The 18,617-nt window shown below is 37.0% G+C and overlaps 3 protein-coding genes across 8 annotated transcripts; all 3 read right to left on the bottom strand.

Annotated features, from left to right (window-relative positions):
* Nucleotides 1-289: 289 nt before the first annotated feature.
* Nucleotides 290-4,269, bottom strand: LOC110792937 (putative pentatricopeptide repeat-containing protein At1g56570). Of its 6 annotated transcripts, XR_008918976.1 has the most exons (5): nucleotides 3,416-4,269; nucleotides 3,267-3,325; nucleotides 1,073-2,498; nucleotides 866-956; nucleotides 290-765 (listed from the first exon to the last, which is right to left on the bottom strand). XR_008918976.1 is itself a non-coding variant. In XM_056826975.1 (3 exons), exons 1-3 carry the CDS (start codon nucleotides 3,864-3,866, stop codon nucleotides 1,284-1,286), a joined length of 1,725 nt encoding a protein of 574 aa, XP_056682953.1. In that variant the 5' UTR covers nucleotides 3,867-4,269; the 3' UTR covers nucleotides 290-1,283. The 6 variants fall into 6 exon arrangements, 2 of the variants coding, with proteins under 2 accessions (XP_056682953.1, XP_021853449.2); XR_008918974.1 differs by having other exon boundaries at nucleotides 3,267-4,268; XR_002534545.2 differs by having other exon boundaries at nucleotides 290-956; nucleotides 3,267-4,268.
* Nucleotides 4,270-8,314: 4,045 nt separating this feature from the next.
* LOC110792929 (uncharacterized) lies at nucleotides 8,315-9,367 on the bottom strand. Its single transcript, XM_021997750.2, has one exon. It carries the CDS (start codon nucleotides 9,365-9,367, stop codon nucleotides 8,315-8,317), a length of 1,053 nt encoding a protein of 350 aa, XP_021853442.2.
* Nucleotides 9,368-11,793: 2,426 nt separating this feature from the next.
* LOC110792936 (alkaline/neutral invertase A, mitochondrial) lies at nucleotides 11,794-17,466 on the bottom strand. The gene is made up of 6 exons (XM_021997756.2): nucleotides 16,432-17,466; nucleotides 15,805-15,970; nucleotides 15,375-15,586; nucleotides 13,936-14,429; nucleotides 13,796-13,844; nucleotides 11,794-12,506 (listed from the first exon to the last, which is right to left on the bottom strand). The coding sequence occupies exons 1-6, from the start codon at nucleotides 17,143-17,145 to the stop codon at nucleotides 12,183-12,185; spliced, it is 1,959 nt and encodes a 652-aa protein (XP_021853448.1). The 5' UTR covers nucleotides 17,146-17,466; the 3' UTR covers nucleotides 11,794-12,182.
* Nucleotides 17,467-18,617: the final 1,151 nt, after the last annotated feature.

The raw sequence follows: 18,617 nt of genomic DNA on the forward strand, positions 1-18,617 counted from the left end.
ACGGGTTTTGACAACCTAAAACACGCCTTTTAAGACTAAAGCCTGAGCCCGGCCCGAAGCCCATTCAGGACCGGAAAGCTTGTCCAAGTTAACGGGTTTGCGCATGATTTTTTGTGCTAAAGCATGATCCAAAGCCCATTAAGGCCCGGAAAGCCCGCTCCAAATTTATGGGTTTGGGGATGATTTTTTGCGTTAAATCCCGGCCGGGCCTGAATCTTGATCACCTATGTACAGAAGGGATTGCTTTCCAAATTTGAACTGGAAAGCCATGCCATAAAACAATCGAGAATTACTGAAATTCGGACATGAAGAAACAGCTTTCTGTGGATGTGTAGTGAGTATACATGGGAGATTTCTTATACAAAAAGAGTGGAAATTATACAAAATGCGAATAATATCTTTTCTGAAACCATGGCAGCCTATGATGACTGCTGCCTGCTGGTTTGAATCCGAGACATAGAAGGAAGTTATACAGGTTATTTACCTTCTCAAAAGGAGAAATATCAGGATTTCAGAAATTTCATGCACAAAGTACAGCTGAGTGGCATCTATCTGATTTCTGAGTTGATGGTTCCATAATTCTTTCAAGTGACCTTTCCCCAATCATCTCTCTTTGCGCTTCTCTCCTTTAGATGCAAACAAAATGCTCCTAAACTCAACAGTTTCCACTTCTGCAAATTCTCTTAAATATAAGTTTTGGGCTTCCTCGCTTCCTCCAATAACCAGTTGTGAAAGTTTTTTCAGAGAACAAATACTCTGAATATTCTGGCACATTTCAGATAATGTCAGGATCAAACTTACTATTAGGTTTTCCTGCTTCCAAAACAACCTGCTTGAGCTACCACAATTCCAGGATCAAACTTACTATGATGAGAATGAGACAAAACTTGAGTGGATTTAATCAAGCAATCTGCATCAGCAAATAGTTCGATAACAGAGGCCTCAAGTCCTCAACCCTGCATAAAATGTTACCAAAGGATAAAGGATAGATGATTCAGAATGTAACTTTGTATAATTGTATGTGTTTCTGAGTTCCTGCTCTGAAATGTTTGCTTAGAAATGAAAATTTCACCTTCGGTTGACAAATCCTCCAGAATGACTTGATTTATACTTCCATGTCCTATATTCTACAACGCTCCGTTCCTTCAGTCAACACTCATTCTGCAACAATTTGCTATGCAACCCAGATTTCCAATTTTCTCCCACAAAACAGATGCAATCCATGTATAAACAGATGCAATCCATGTATAAGCGTTACTGAACATGTGATCAGAGTGTGCCTTTCATGATATCCCGTCTTCAAATTCATGTAAAGAATAGTCTATATCAGGAACATATCCTGCTACTTCCATATGCAGAATCATCATGCTCAAAACCTCGTAAACCCTCTCAGTTTGAGGCCCTACCTTATCTCCAACCGCAAAGCTGTAAACATCATTTTTCAACTCAATCCAACTACAACCAGGCTCTTTCCTACCTCCTAATCCTTTCATTAATTTCCTCATTTTCGCAAAATCTTTCCATTCCCCTTCTGATGCATACAAATTTGACAGCAACAGGTAAGTCCTAGCCATATCCGGCTTAGCCTCTAACATAAATTGGGCAGCCAACTTACCCAGATTTGGAAGCTTATGTGCCTTACAAGATCCAAGAAGTGCCCCCCAAACAGAGTCATTGGGATTTACCGGCATATTTTGTATCAGTTCATAAGCTGCTTCAACTTTCCCAGCTCGCCCCAGTAAATCTACCACACATCCGTATATATCCTGATCTGGAATTATATTATACTCTGTTTTCATTGAGTCAAAATACATAAGACCTTCATTTACAAGACCAGCATGGCTGCAAGCACTTAGAACAGTCATGAACACGACTCTATCAGGACGGATGCCTGATTTCACCATTTCGTCGAACAATTTGACAGATTCCACTCCATAACCATGTACTCCATAAGCAATCATCATAGAGGTCCAAGAAACCAAGTCTTTAAAAGACAACAACTCAAATATTTTCCTTGAATCACTAATACTTCCACATTTTGCATACATATCTATGAGGGAATTCCCTATTGCCATGTTCCTATCAAGACCTTTACGGAGAATATTTGCATGAATTTGCTGCCCACAAGTTAAAATTGATAAATCGGCACATGCTGCTACAACACTCGTGAATGTGAAGCAATTCGGAGTAAAACCTTGTGACTCCATTGAGGTAAATAGAGAAAGACACATGGTAGAATTTGATCTTTTGTAGCCAGAAATCAAAGTGTTCCAGGATATTATGTCCTTCTGAGGCATCTCATTGAAGCATTGACTAGCTTCTGATAGACATTGAAACCAACAATACATGTCTATAATGGAATTCATGACAGGTAGACTTGAATTAAGTCCATATTTAACACTTGTGGCATGTAGTTGCCCGCCATGGGAACTCGCGCCAGTCAAAGCACAAGCTTTTACAGCAATTGAGAAACTAAATGCACTTTGCTCAGCTCCCTCCTGATAAAAGCTAAATGAGTATGAGGAAATAGCACAAGCCTACTCCATTGAGGAAAACATTCAAACATTTATTTGGCATTTACGGAAGTAAAATCACAATAAAATTCACCCTGAAGGCCACTGCCACATTCAAGTTTCACTTTTGATCGCATGACAAACATAACATAAGCTTCAAGGGTCATCATATGGCGAAGATTTCAACTCTTCAAGTGCACTCATTCATGTTATATTAGTGGATAAAGACACCTTCATTTCCTCATGTACAACCTGTTTGGTAAGTGGTAATGGGAATTAAAAATTAGTATGCGAATTTGTACAGTGAGTCTTATGTTTATGCTCATGGTAATGCTAGTTCACCCCAAAGTATCTCCTTTTCTCCATAACACAAATGCTGCAACGGTGGCTCCATACAGGTGAAATTGGATTTTCATTACCACCCATTACCATTTGGGGTAGTATTATGTAGTAATGGAAAGAAAAACACAAGTTCGGAGATGGAGTTCTACTACCATGTACATTAGAATGATATTTTCCTTGCAAAATTAAGTTCATCTCCATTACCACCATTTATCATCACCTACCAAACAGGCTGTTAGATTCTTAGTACTCAAAGCATCTTAATTTTTGATTAATTGGACCTTTTAGTCAGTTAAATATGCAATGTCATGAAATGACATTACTAATCAAGCAGAAACACAAGCACTGCACTAAGCTTCAAACTGTAAACAACAAAGATACCACCTCATATTTGAGCTTTTAAATACTTACAGATAACATCTGCTGGAAAGCTCTTAGTCCACCATATCCATCACCTCTATGAGTGTATCCTGCAATCAAAGTTGTCCATGAAACACTAGTTTTCGGATAGACATCGCGAAAAACCAAGCATGCCTCATCCATAGAACTACAACACGTACCATAAACATCCATCAAAGAGTTATCCACATAAATGGAACCCACCAAACCATGCTTAACAGAAAGTCCATGAACCAAAGCCCCACAAGAGTAACACTTCATCCCTTTACAACACTTCAACACACTGGAAACTGTAAATGCATTCGGCTTAACCCCTTCCTTCAACATCTCATAGAATATATTCCAAGCAAAGGATTCGTAATTGCAGGATGTGTAACCAGTTATCATGGCCGTCCAGGTAACAACATCTCTGTCAGGCATTTCGTCGAACAGTTTGCGTGCTTCCTTGATTACACCCTTGTCAAAGTATGATTTGATGATATTAGTAGCTAAAATTGATGGGTATTTGGGTGAGAATGATGGGTTAGGTTTAGATTGGGTACAATGAAGTGCATTGAGAACCATTGATGGGATTGGACGAATGTAAGGGGAAGATGGTTTGATAGTGTTCATTTCTTGTGTGCAACGTCAAAAATAAAAACCCAGAAAACAAACAGTATGGAATTTGAATTTTACAGGTTTGACTTGCGGAAGTCATTTTGTGAAGAAATGAAGAATTTGGAGGGAAGCCATTGAAGCTGTCAGAAGTCAGAACCCAGAAGCTAGGAACAAGAAGAGTATGGTTCACATTTTAAATTAGTGCATTTTAAAGTTAAACCTTCGCTGAAAAATATGAGAGTGTTTTCTTATTTCCCAAAAAAAAAAAAAAATCAGTTCATTTTGTGTGGGAAAACAAAATACTCAACGAAAAATGGTTGGAATTGTTATGAAATGACATGAAAACAAATAGTTTTGCAAGGAAGTTACAAGCAAATAACTATGGAAAGTTTTCTATCGGGTTTGCTCTTTTGCATTCCCCTCTATTTATAGTGCAAGTTTTACTATACTCTTATGTACTATAGTCAAATATTACAACACCTACATGTCTCCCCTATACATAGGTGAAAGAAATTCAAGAGAAGCATTAAATGAAGGAGTAGAATGTATTCAACTTTTGTGGGCATTCATACTTTGTTTCTCAACACTCCCCCTTGAATGTCCACTCTTCATTGGGATATTAGTTGCCTCATTAGAACCTTATTGGAATAAGAACCATAGTTCGGGAAGAAGAGTATAATTTCATGAGTTTATATGCCTTTGTATACTGCCTCATTAAAAACCTTGTCAGGAAAAACCCAGTGGGATAAAAACCTGATCGAAGGGAAAAAGAGTGCAGTGCATATAATACTCCCCCTCAATTTAATATAGCTCACGAAGACGACGCATTCCAATTTTATGTACCAACTGCTCAAACCTCTTTGAAGGAAGGGATTTGGTAAACAGATCAGCAAGATTGTCACACGACTGAATTTGTTGGACGTTTATCTTTCCTTCTTTCTGGAGATCGTGTGTGAAGAACAACTTTGGGGATATGTGTTTTGTTCGATCACCTTTGATGTATCCTTCAGTTACTTGTGCGATGCATGCAGTATTGTCTTCGTAGATGACAGTTGGATTTTCTGTTACCGAGTTCATTCCACATTCTTCTTGGATATTACTGATCATTGACCTGAGCCATACACATTCTCGTCTAGCTTCATAAAGAGCAATCAATTCTGCATGGTTTGATGATGTAGCAGTCAATGTTTGTTTTGTCGATTTCCAGGATATTACAGTAACTCCATAAGTGAACAAATATCCGGTTTGTGACTTGGCCTTCTGTGGATCTGATAAGTATCCAGCATCTGCATATCCAACGAGAGTAGCCTCTTTTCTTGACTGATAGAGTAGACCAAGATCTGGTTTTCCTCGTAGATAACGGAGTAAATGCCTTATTCCATTCCAATGTCTCTTTGTTGGCGAATTGCTATACCTGGCTAACAAGTTCACAGAAAAAGCAATATCGGGTCTAGTATTGTTAGCTAAATACATTAAAGCGCCAATTGCACTTAGATATGGTACTTCAGGACCAAGAATTTCTTCATTTTCTTCTCGAGGTCTGAATGGATCATCTTTCATATTCAAAGATCGAACGATCATAGGGGAATTCATTGGATGTGATTTGTCCATGTAAAAGCGTTTTAGTACCCTTTCTGTGTAATTTGATTGATGGACAAAAATTCCCTCTTTCAAGTGCTCAATTTGTAGTCCAAGACAAAATCTGGTTTTTCCAAGATCTTTCATCTCAAATTCTTTCATCAAGTATTTTGCAGTTTGTTCAAGTTCTCTTGGAGTTCCAATGATATTTAAATCATCCACATATACTGCAATGATAGCGAATCCTGACTGGGATCGCTTAGTGAAAACGCAGGGACTGATTTGGTTGTTTTTTAATCCTTCTTTCACAAGGTATTCACTAAGACGATTATACCACATTCTTCCAGATTGTTTTAGCCCATAAAGTGACCTTTTCAGCTTTATGGAAAGCATTTCTTTAGGTTTGTGGTTTTCTGGTAATTTTAGTCCTTCAGGGACTTTCATATAAATGCCTGCGTCAAGTGACCCATATAAATATGCGGTCACAACGTCCATTAATCGCATTTGCAGTTCTTTCGAAACCGTCAAGCTTACCAGAAATCTTAGTGTAGTTGCATCAACTACTGGAGAATATGTCTCCTCATAATCAATCCCTGGTATTTGAGAGAAGCCTTGGGCAACTAGCCTTGCCTTGTATCTTGTAACCTTATTGTTCTCATTCCTTTTTCTCACAAATACCCATTTGTGTCCGACAGGTTTTACACCCTTTGGTGTAGTGGATATTTTCCCAAAAACTTCTCGTTTTTCAAGGGATTTCAATTCTGCCTGAATTACCTCTTTCCATTTTGGCCAATCATGTCTGCGACGACATTCATCCACTGTTTTTGGTTCAGGGTCATCATTATCAGATATCAATTCAATTGCAATGGAGTAAGCAAATATTTGATCTATGATAACGTTTTTTCGATTATAATGTTTCTTAGTTGAAACATAGTTCATTGAAATTTCATCGTTATCGACTTCTTTATGATTTTCTTCCTCTTCTTTAGGAGGATCATCTTTATCAATATTTTCCTCTTCATTTGGTCTTTCATGACCTTCTTTTGGAGGATCAATGTTGATTTCATTTGTTACTCCATCATGCCTCTTTACTTTTCTTGGTTTAGAATCTTTTGAACCAAATGGCCTTCCACGTTTTCGTCGTGCCATAGACTCATTTTCGATGGCCTTATTATCAGTGGGAATTTCAATGCGTGCAGGTGCATTCTCTGCTGGAATATGTGACTTTGTCACTTTCTTTGTATCCGTGAATGCATCAGGCAATTGATTTGCAACACTTTGTAAATGAACAATTTTCTTAACTTCTTGTTCACATGAATTTGTTCGTGGATCAAATATTGATAGTTGTGTTGCGTTCCATATGATTTCAATCTCCTTTTTCCGTGGGTCCACTTTCTCTCCCCCTAAGGCTGGGAATACTGACTCATTAAAATGACAGTCAGCAAACCTTGCCTTAAATAAATCGTCAGTCATTGGCTCAAGGTATCTAATTATGGATGGGGACTCATACCCAACATAAATTCCCAGCCTTCTTTGTGGACCCATTTTTGTGCGTTGGGGTGGAGCAATGGGAACATACACGGCACAACCAAATATTTTTAGATGTGAGACATTTGGTTCTCGACCTTATACCAACTGTAGAGGTGAGAACTCATGATAAGCTGTCGGTCTCAATCTTATTAATGCTGCCGCGTGTAAAATAGCATGGCCCCAAGTAGATGATGGTAACTTTGATTGCATTAACAATGGTCTTGCAATCCATTGTAGCCTCTTGATCAGTGACTCAGCGAGACCATTTTGTGTATGTACATGAGCCACTGGATGTTCAACAACAATCCCAATCGACATGCAATAATCGTTAAAAGTTTGGGATGTAAATTCCCCAGCATTGTCGAGTCTTATTTTCTTTATTGTGTGGTCTGGGAATTGATTTCGTAATTTGGTGATCTGGGCAAGTAGAATTGCAAATGCAACATTTCTACTTGACAAGAGACTCACATGTGACCATCGTGTTGAAGCATCGATCAATACCATAAAATATCTGAATGGTCCACTTGCAGGATTAATTGGCCCGCAGATGTCTCCCTGAATTCTTTCTAAAAATGATGGAGATTCAGTGGCAATTTTGTTTTTGGATGGCCTTATAATCAGTTTGCCAAGCGAGCATGCAGAGCATGTCAATTCATTTGATCGGGGTATTTTAACATTCCTTATTGAATGCCCGATTGAATTTGCTACAATCTTGTGCATCATTCTTGTTCTAGGATGACCGAAACGGTCATGCCATAATGTAAGCAAATTTTTGTTATCAAACTTCTTGTTAGATATCATATTTATTTCAATTGGCCGTATATCCATACGATATAGCCCTGAAGAGTATGCTGGCAATTTCTCATAAATATGTTTCTTGCCACATTTTTCTGCCGTGAGGCATAAATATTCTTTTTGATCCACTGTCATTGTTTCTAGATGATATCCATTTTGACGCACATCTTTGAAACTTAAGAGATTTCTTCGAGATTTACTCGAATATAAAGCGTCATTAATAGTCAATTTTGTTCCATTTGTGAGCACAATGCATGCTTTTCCGGATCCTTCTATTAGCTTTGCTGTCCCGGAAATTGTATTGACATTTGCTTGGTACATTGTTAGTTTTGAAAAATACTTCCTATCTTTTAAGATAGTATGTGTTGCTGCACTGTCCAGAAGACATTGGTACTTGGAATCAACTTCAGGTAGATTCATATCTTCATAAATAAATATGCAATTAGTTTAGAGAAACGATTATAATAAAATACTTTATTCATGAAAATTAGAAATTCACAACAAGGTAATCGAAAAATACATAAAAAAAAACGATACATGACATAGTTTAGATGGGGTATTTATATGTTACTATTATCCCCAAATATCAGATCATTGCCACTGTCAAGGTTATCATTGAAGAAATCAGATACATCAAAGCTTGGCCCTGAGGGATTTTCCTCATCTACATAATTTGCCTCAGCAACTTTTCCTTTGCCTTTTATGTAGGCTTGGTACAGATCTACCAAATGTTTTGCAGTACGACATGTTTTCCCCCAATGGCCAGTCATACCACATCTAAAACATGTGTCTTTCTCTTTTGAGGGGGTGTGCTTTTGATTTCCTTGTTGATGCCCTTTGTGATTATTATTTCTAGGGCCCAGATAACCCCTGCCACGACCACGACCACGGCCACGGTGGTTTCCGCGTCCTCTACCGCGGTGGTTAAATCTTCCACGTCCACCTCTATGGGCAACATTTGCCTCAGGTGGGTTTGAGCTTTCAACGGCATTCGCTTCATTGAATGCCATAGACCCAGTTGGTCTAAGATTATGGTTCTTTAACAGAAGATCATTATTCTGTTCAGCAACCAACAATAGAGAAATCAGCTCAGAATATCTCTTAAAGCCCCTCTCTCGGTATTGCTGTTGCAATAGAATATTATTCGCATGAAAGGTGGATAGGGTTTTCTCTATCATTTGATCTTCTGTGACCGCTTGATCACAGTATCTCAGCAATGATACAATTTTGAATAACGTGGAATTATATTCACTAACACATTTAAAATCCTGGAACCTCAGATTAGTCCAGTCAAATTGAGCCTTTGGCAGGAGCACCCTTTTATGGTGTCCATATCTTTCTTTAAGACTATCCCACAACTCTTTGGGACTCTCCACCATCAGATATTCAGTTTTCAGGCTATCATGTAAATGATGCCTTATGAGGACTGTGGCTTTGGCTTTTTCCTGCTCGGTGGCAGTTTTGATTTCTGTGGTGCCTGGAACCATTATATCTTTTATGGTATGATCCAGTCCTTGGGCCTTTAAGTTCATCTGTGCATCAACAGTCCATTCCAGAAAATTGTGCCCAGACAATTCTAGCACATTGAATTGTCTTTTCATCAAATCTCCCATTTTAACTACAATCAAATAATCATTAAACTTAGTAATCAAGATTATAATTAATTAATCATATTCATAATAATTAACTATTAAAATTTTATGTTTTCTTCTCCCCCTTAGTTTATTATTATGAATCCCACATAAATAAATCAAATAATTCATGGTAATGACGTTAATTAAAGGCGAAAAAAAATAATGATAACATTAATAATAATATTATACATATGGTAAAAAAAATTAAAAATGCGACAAAATGCAATTAATACATCAACATGGAGAATGAAGTACTACAAAAATTATGCATTTTGTTCTTACTTGCCGGAAATAAACAAAAAAAATGGAGATCTTCATTTGTTGAAAATTATGAAAATCATTAATGCCATAAGAAGGACTACTAAGGCCATCATTAAAACAAAATATTGTTTTAATTTTCTTAAATCTTCCTCGAAGCTGAAGACGTGTGGAGGGTCGGGGTTGCCGGCCGGAAACATGTTTGATCGGAAAATTGGAGGAGGAAAATTTTGTGTGGTTTTGGATAAAAAGTAAGAAGGAGATAAGATGTTGTGTGGTGAAAATGGGACGGGTAATCCCCCTTTTATAGGGGATAAATCATGATTGTATTATACAATTTGTTACAGTAAACTGGTATATTATAGTCTAAAGAGGTTAATAGTTTTATTACTTACTGCAAAAAAAAAATATCACTGTGGATTTGAAAAGAAATAATGGATATATAGAATTAAAATGGTAAAAAGATATCCCCCGGGATGCAAGCCGTAATGGTCCGAGAACCCTAGTCTGTTTAAGAGATCGTGGGTTCGAAAAACAAAAAAATAAAGATGTAGCTGAAAATAAAGGCTACATCGTTTTTACCAAAAAAATTATTTTATTTTAAGTATAGTCTAGCTATATGCATGTAGGCATGAAAAGGAATAGTATATATATATATATGTAATGATAATGCATGGCTAATATTATTATGCATGCAGGTAGTACGTAAGAGTGCATATATACAACTATGCATGAATGAGAAAGAAAAAAAAAACAACCAAGTGTCATAAATGTAGTACACAAGCATATTCTCCTTTTACCAAGTTGATCATAATACCGGTAGCAATGTGAACTCTCTTTTATGATTAAAACGGGTGTTTAGAGTTTCTGATATAGAGGATCCCAAATATGGGCAACTATAGAGCATACTCCTCAAAATATTTTGTTAAGAATATATACTACATTTTATAAAAAAAAATTGAGTAACAGGTAAAAAATATACCCGAGGAAAATTGGTGCTGATAACGTGTTATGAAATGAGATGAAAACAGATAGTTTTGCAAGGAAGTTACAAGCAAATAACTATGGAAAGTTTTCTACCGGGTTTGCTCTTTTGCATTCCCCTCTATTTATAGTGCAAGTTTTACTACTCCCTCCGTCCCGGAATACTTGACTTGTTTTCCTTATCGGGCCGTCCCTTAATACTTGACCTGTTTCTAAAAATGGAAATATTCTAACAATATTAAATCATTTCTCACCCCACCCCTATTAACCCACCTACCCCCTACTCCACACAAAAAATAATTAAAAATTCAACTCCTACTCTCCCCCAACCCCACCTCTTAACCCACCTCCCACTAACTACATTAAAATAATACCCCACTATCAACTACTACCTATTAAATTAAATAAGTCAATTCAAGTCCCTTAAACTCTGTGCCGGTCAAACCGGGTCGAGTATTCCGGGACGGAGGGAGTATACTCTTAGGTACTATAGTCAAATATTGCAACACCTACATGCGTCCCCTATACATAGGTGAAAGAAATTCAAGAGAAGCATTAAATGAAGGAGTAGAATGTATTCAACTTTTGTGGGCATTCATACTTTGTTTCTGAACAGGAATTTTTTTTTTTGTATAGAAAACTTAGCGAGGTTATTCAATAAAAACTTTATCCGCAAGGACAATAAGGATAATGGACAGAGACATTCCTCCGTCCAAACAATCGCTTTCTCAAAAGAGAATGATGTTTTAACTTTTAACCATGCAGTGTGCCGCTTTACTACAAGGTATCTTAGCAAATTTAAATTCACAAACATCAAAAGAGAAAGTAAAAATGCAAGCATCATTAACAAATACGAAGTATTTAGGTATATGCGTCATACTCAAAGGAAAATGTTGTCCATGCCAATTTGCTTCCTATTTTACGTTTCAAAATATATATTACCTTATTTACTTCGTATATTACTATTGTGGATCCTAATGATATTATAAAATGTATAAAAGAGTGTTGGGTCAATTCCGTTTTATGGTCCAAATGTCAAATGATTATTTTTAATAACAATATTTTCCTAGACTTTTGTCAAGATGATACCTTCCAAAAAAAACTAATGAGCATGAGTTGCTGTAACACTGCTTAAAGTTGACAAACCCGGGAATGGAAAAAACTTATTCAACACGACAAACATAATACAACAGATTTCTGAACTCATAACTTACAGAGAATATCAACTTTTACAAAGAAATGGATGTTTGAACGAAACATTTAGAAAAAGAAATAAGCTACTTGTAGAACTAAAGAACAGTAACCAACTAACTCAGTTGTCTGTATCAATTTCTGTCCTATTTTTCTCTGTAGATTACCCTAAATGTATTCAGTAAACTTCTGTCACAGTATATACAAAAATATGATCAGAGCTTCCAATATAGAAGTCGATGTAAACTTCCCAAATTAAGCAGCTGATTATCAATTTTCAGAGAGGGACTGAAAAAACCACCCCCATTTCTCTAGCTAAGAATATGTAACTATACAATCTCTTTTTTCACCTCCAAAAATTCTAGATAATATGAGACTTTGCAGCCCAACGAGAGCACTTTCTGCGGCCATTTTTGGTTAGCCCACAAGCACAAATCTCGAGGAGCTCGTAATCTTCATCCCAGTACAGCAGAGATGCCATATCTGGATTCTGCAGTAGCATTTTGGAAGTGAGGAACCCAGCAATTGTCCACGTTTGGTAAAGCCGTGCTTGTTTTCCGACAAACTTGCCATGACGGGTATCATAATATTCAGGCCATCGATCTGCAGGAAGTTGTTTTTCTGCCATCTCAACTGCTTTTTCTGCTAGATCTGTTCGACCCATTTTCATACACGCCAATGTAAACTGAAATAAGATAGTAAAAGGTAAGATGGTTTATTCGAAAACCACACACATATGGTTCTGCATCTGCAGACAGAATAAGTTTCTTTAATACAATCCAGTGAACAGACACAAAAACAAAGGTTCATTATTGGAGCACCAGATCAAACTTATCTAACCCAATCTATGGGAAACGGACCTGAAAGAGGAGCTAGACACGAAACAGAAAGTACATCAATGGAGGAAGAGATCAAGGGGGAAGGGAAGAACAACAGAGGTACAGCTTATATTTGGCATATCAAATTTGGTTGAGGAGTAGAGATAAATGTAACCTAGGAGATATACATGAAGAGTTTTAGTAGCTTTCTGAAAATTTTAAGGTAATTTTGACTTTTAATAGTGAAATGATCTTCAGCTGAGTTTTCAACAAGTATTTATTGATGTCATGGCCCATGACTCCTGGGGCTCAGAAGTCATTTTAAGGTTTTTGACTGTTCGCATACTCATCCCAAACTCCGTGTGTATACATGTGCAGCACAACTTCAACTATTGTTCTTGATAACATCTATCTACAACAAGGTGGGGGCAGGAGAAAAAAATTATGATCTTGAAGGAGCTGGAGATGTTAGACACTTAGACCTTGAAGGAGCTGGAGATGTTTTTTTTTTTTTTGAGATCTATCTACAACTATTGTTTTTTTTTGAAGGAGCTGGAGATGTTAGACCAAAGATGAATGACAATTTCAAATTCACTGAAGGAGGCCTATCCAACATAAGAAATATTGTTGATGCACTCCCAAAAACAATAGGATGAACATAGGCTGAACAAAATTCTAATTGCAACGGAGGTGATTTACTTCCGCTGCAGCAACCTATCATAGCAACAGCCCACATATGATCCAATAACATGGAACTGATAGAAATGCCACAATGTTACAATTCAATACAGACAACGGCAACACAATACTGCATAGCCACCTTCACAATCAAAATGCAAATCTACAATCAAGTTAACAAATATTAGTTCACCAACAGACTCTCGTTTATATATTAAGGGAACAGGTGGCAAGACAGATACAGGGTAAAAATTTTCAACGTGGACAGACACACAAGTCTTTTCCAGGCTGTTTATATCCTGAACCAAATTGACCTTGTCGAAAGAAATTTTGTGACAAATAGCCCTAATCTGCTGCAGTCAAGCAGGTAACAAAACACCTGCTAGCTACCATGTTCATGTGGCCAAAAGGATGCATAATGCCATTTCCATGGCTTAAGATAATGCTTTTAGTAAACTAAAACCAAATTCAAGCTTACCTGCCAGAGTAACGTAGGCCAAGATCCACCATTGTGATACGACCAAGGGCTGTGAGAACAAGAAATCAATTCATGTCAACAAATAATCAGAGATTATAAATTACCTAAATCAGAGAGGTTGTCTAAAAAAATAAACTCACGTGTTCTTCGGGTCACTGCCTGTGATTATACGCCATTCCTCATTCTCTACAGCAGGATAACATATCTTCAGAGGCATATGCCCAACAAAATCATCCCACTTGGCTTCAATCAAATTCAAAATTGCCTGATTTTGCTTTGGAGTACCCATGGAAGAAACAATACTCCAAAGATTTCCAAGTGTGAAGAATCGAAAATCCATGTGAGCTGGCTGAAGATTACCAAGCATATATCCACCTTCACTTGGAATCCAATCCATCAGCCAATGAGGGATTTGTTCAGGGTAGATGTTAAATTTGTTAGTAGCATCCATTGAATATTCTTCTGTTTTATATCGGTAAATTTCGTTGATCTTTTTCATGTCTACCCAATAATACTCTCGAATATGAAAAGAGAGAGCACTCAGTCTATTATTGACAGCCCTGATGAGATTCTTAGATCCTTCATTTTCTGCTAGCATCTCACGGGAACAACGCAGAGCTGAATAAAATAATGCCTGTTGAGAAAAATCATGGATTATAAATTAGAAATGACTTCATCATATCCAAACAAAAAACAAAAGGAATGATGTTTGTTGGATTAAATAAACAAAAATACAACTCCTTTTCATAGTTAATAATGCAGATTGTTAAGAATGAGGTCGGTCAAGTGGTACAGCTACTCCATGGCTCCACCTCCGAAGTCCAAACCTCCAACCTGTTTATATGCAACAGTACTTGACTGGGCCATAGCACATAATTCCTCTGCTCTAGGTATTACATACTGAATATTGGGTTAACTGAGGGTCACTCCTTACCCTTCTGGCCTTCTGATACAAGTACATAACACTCCCACATCACTTAAATATTTTCTCATGTGCTCTTGGCCTATGCTGAAATGAATAAAATGTGTAGCGGCCCGCTTGGTAGCCGGCCATAAATGGTGTCAATGGGAATGAATTTGTAGGTAATTTTGTAAGGAAAATCTATATCCACTCCCATGGTAATGCTAGTTCACTCAAAAATTATATCTTATTCTTTATAACTTTCATTACCATTTAGGGGTGGTATTAGGTGGGAATGCAAATTTATGGAGAAAAACACCAAGTTTGAGACAAATTTTCATTACCATGAACATCATGATGTTATTTCTTGCCAAATAACATTTAGATTTATTCGCATTCTCATCATTTATTACGGCTACCAAATGGACTGTTAAGGTTCCATGTCAAATATAGTCCAGAGACTGATTAAAATATTAAAGGCTACTTCTGATCAAAGAGAAATTCCCCGAAGTTTAGCTTCAAAAGACTTTTAAGATTAAAGATACACTAGCTTGTCATAACAAATACCAGAAGATAGTCCATTGTGGTTACGAACTATCAACATCCCAGCTATAAATTAGAACATTCTGACCATCAGGTTCTCAAGATCTTCAATCCAACCAAAGAATTTAAACTTACTTGAATCTCAAGGGGATGCCCATGGATACCCATTCGTCGATCTACCATGCAAGATCCATCAGTGACCAGAAGGGTAGGAAACATATCAAACCCATCACTTAAACACAAATTTAGCACCAATCTAATTCCAGTCTGGACATCCGCCCTCTCTTGCAGTGAGAAATCACCAGTGAGCTTTCCATAGGCCCTCAGCAAGATAATCCACCATAATCCTACCAAAAAAATATCATAATTACGGAAAACAAATTAACTTAAATTCACGGTTGGCTAGCTTCTCACAAGTAAGCCTTTGAACCAAATATAATTAACTTTAACAGAAGGGCTAGCCTGCAAGGTAAGAAAATAAGATTGTCTTGCCTAACGATTCTTGGTCTAAAGACTTGCGCTTTAATGAATTTTTTTTGTATTCATAATTAATATAAGTTCTTACCAGAATCAACTGGTGCAACACGGCCAATAGCAGATTCACCAAAATCAGGATCTAAAACCTCTTCAAAGTTCCCGCTATTGTCATCAAGAGGCACATTTCTAACTTTGAAACTTGCAGGCATTAACCCTTGTCCTGGACTGTAACAGTCAACTGTTTTCTCCCAACTCTGAGCACATGCAATGGCGAAAGCCACAAAAATAAGTACTTATAGCATTTAATAGCTAGTATACAAGGTAGATACTAGATAATGAAAAGCAAGTAAGCAAGGAATTGTACTGTGCATGAGGAAATCATAGATATTGTACATGTAAATTCTTTATTTGATTTCATACATTCTCTTTTAGATTAAATACCACAATATACTTTCTTATTCAAGATCTAAGGGGAGGACAGAGCTCCATGATCATGATTGAGATCACTAAAAAGGAAATCTATCAGAAAAAATGAACATTCACAATTCATAGGTCCCCCTTCTCTCGTTTTTCTAGAACAGATATAAGTTATTTCATTGTTCTCAGCAATCAACACGGTCTAACAAACAATAACATAAATATGCAAGGAGAAAAATGATAAAGACAAGAGAAGTTTATACATTATACACTAATTTAGAATAAGAATCAGAATCACCTGCAGATGCAAAGTATGGAGGAGGAAGTTCTTGACAATCTCCCCTTCTCCCTTCATCAAGAAAGCGAGCGCCGAGGGGATAAAATCTCGAAGAAACACCTGATCATAATTAAGCGGTGTCTTATCGTTTGGATCATTTGCAGCCACCGTCCCAACAGGGCTGTTGCAGTAAGTGACAACAGCATTCCGCAACAATCTCCAAGCCTCTTTCTCAATCTCAGACTCCTCTCTCTTTCGACTTTCAACCCTGAAATCCCCTTTCTTCTCACCCTCATCAATTTTGTCAATAACTTCCCCTTTTTCCTCAATCAAATGTTCATCAATTGTAGCTGTTTTCTCAACAAATGGCTTAACATGTACCCCGCCCTTCAGATAAACACTCTCAAAATTCGATTCGTTAACCCTATGATCAACCGATGTCGAACAGTTCCTCACATCAGGGGGGTCAAATCCAACCAAAAATCCATTTCTACCTAATCCAACCCTAGAAAAAAACCTAGATTGCCCATAAATTGGTGGATTTGAGCATGATTTTTTCTGGGTTTGATAAATATCGCCTCGAAACCCAAATAATTGAATCGGGTAGCTATGAATTTTGCGATTATGCTCGATATTCGATAAATTCCCACTTACCAAATGTGTGCGAATTTGAGGTTGAGAAGCAATATTCGCTAGATTTCTACATTTTGAGAGGATTCTATAACAATATTTCATCTTCCCCAACAAGAAACAATTACTTGGAAATTATGATAATATGAGAAATAATTCACGCATCTGAATCAATAAGATATTCCTGAAGCTACTGATTTTTTTTCTAATTCGAGCAATTGGGGAAAAAAATTACACGAACAATTAGGACTTACAGGGATGATTAATCTTGCGAATAAGGCAAAGTATGAGTCAAAATTGTCCGAAGATTTGGAGAGAGGAAATGAATTCAAGGCTGCGTTTTTATAGATGGGCTCCTGTTTTTAGGGAAGAAAGAAAGAAGCGTACCAGTTTTTTATTCTCGCGCTTTACGTCGTCGTTTTTTTCCCCCCCACCATTTTGCTTTGATATTGACGGATTAATAAAATGGATTAAGGAGCAATTACATGTTCACGTGTCATGTAAGGGTTGTTCTGTTAAGATCCATTGGTAATAAGCCATGTGTTGACATCTGATTGGCTTCGCAAAAGCCGATACATATTGTCATTAATGATGGCACTGGACTGTGCCAGTCCAAAGCATGGCACGGCCCAACACGAAAAGGCACGGCCCAACACGAAAACCCAACACGTGTACGAAGTAATAGGTATGCTCGGCCTACACTCTTTTAAAAAAATCATAACAAACCACGTTAAAATGATTATAATTAAGCATAGGGACGTAAATGCAATAGTAGCGTGGGCTTAGGCAGTGCCTATACCGTCCTTTTGAAATCTTCGACACCTACACAACACGAAACTAGTGGCTTTGACGTGGGTCGAGCCTATTAGTCCCAAGGCACATCGGCCTGACCGCTCGAGCCCACAACCATGTTTAGTTGTCATGTGAATATGAATGAAGCACATTAAACAACCATGTTTAGTTGCCGTGTGATTATATGAATGAAGCATATTGCGTATTAGCAAAACAATTACTTGTATGAGTAGTCCTTCGATCCTCCAACGCATTTGTTGGGGGGGGGGGATCAAACAAGATAGTAGTGGTGCATTCAACTTAACTAACTTGATTTTAACTTATTTTGGCGTAAACATGTTTATTTAACCTTTTAGAAAACATTAAAAATTATTTTTTTGCCAATTGAACACGGATAGTACTTATTTTATATACTTAATTAATTTTTATGGAGGTTTTTTATTTTTCAGAAATAAATGATAATAAAGTTAAGCAAACAAGACCTAAAGATTAATCACACAATCAAACATAAGGAGCATAAGAGTTTAAACTCAAATATTCTTATGAAATACAACTTTATGATTTTTTAATTTTAAATTGCGAACATTGAAAATTTAAATTTGCGTTTTTCAATAAACATTTCTATCTCGGTAGGCAATACCTACCTATTTAAGTATTTATTCGCAATTCTCATTATTTCCATAAGATGAAATGAAAACATCACGTTGTAATTATTGTCTAACATCATTTCACATGTGAAAGTCATATTATTTGTTGAGGCATTCATGACTGCCTCGGCATATTGA

This window comes from Spinacia oleracea, chromosome 4 (genome assembly GCF_020520425.1).
Source record: "Spinacia oleracea cultivar Varoflay chromosome 4, BTI_SOV_V1, whole genome shotgun sequence".
In the NCBI taxonomy this organism is placed as follows: Eukaryota; Viridiplantae; Streptophyta; class Magnoliopsida; order Caryophyllales; family Amaranthaceae; genus Spinacia; species Spinacia oleracea.

Bases quoted from the DNA above. Each gene is read 5' to 3' on its own strand.
- LOC110792929 (XM_021997750.2), bottom strand. From the start codon at position 9,367: ATGGGAGATTTGATGAAAAGACAATTCAATGTGCTAGAATTGTCTGGG.
- LOC110792937 (XM_021997757.2), bottom strand. From the start codon at position 3,866: ATGAACACTATCAAACCATCTTCCCCTTACATTCGTCCAATCCCATCA. The intron at 2,499-3,266 runs GTAAGTATTTAA...AGCTTTTATCAG, and splicing joins CTTTCCAGCAGATGTTATCT to GAGGGAGCTGAGCAAAGTGC.
- LOC110792936 (XM_021997756.2), bottom strand. From the start codon at position 17,145: ATGAAATATTGTTATAGAATCCTCTCAAAATGTAGAAATCTAGCGAAT. The intron at 15,971-16,431 runs GTGATTCTGATT...GCATGTGCTCAG, and splicing joins TCCATACTTTGCATCTGCAG to AGTTGGGAGAAAACAGTTGA. The intron at 15,587-15,804 runs GTAAGAACTTAT...TTTTTTTGGTAG, and splicing joins TGTTGCACCAGTTGATTCTG to GATTATGGTGGATTATCTTG.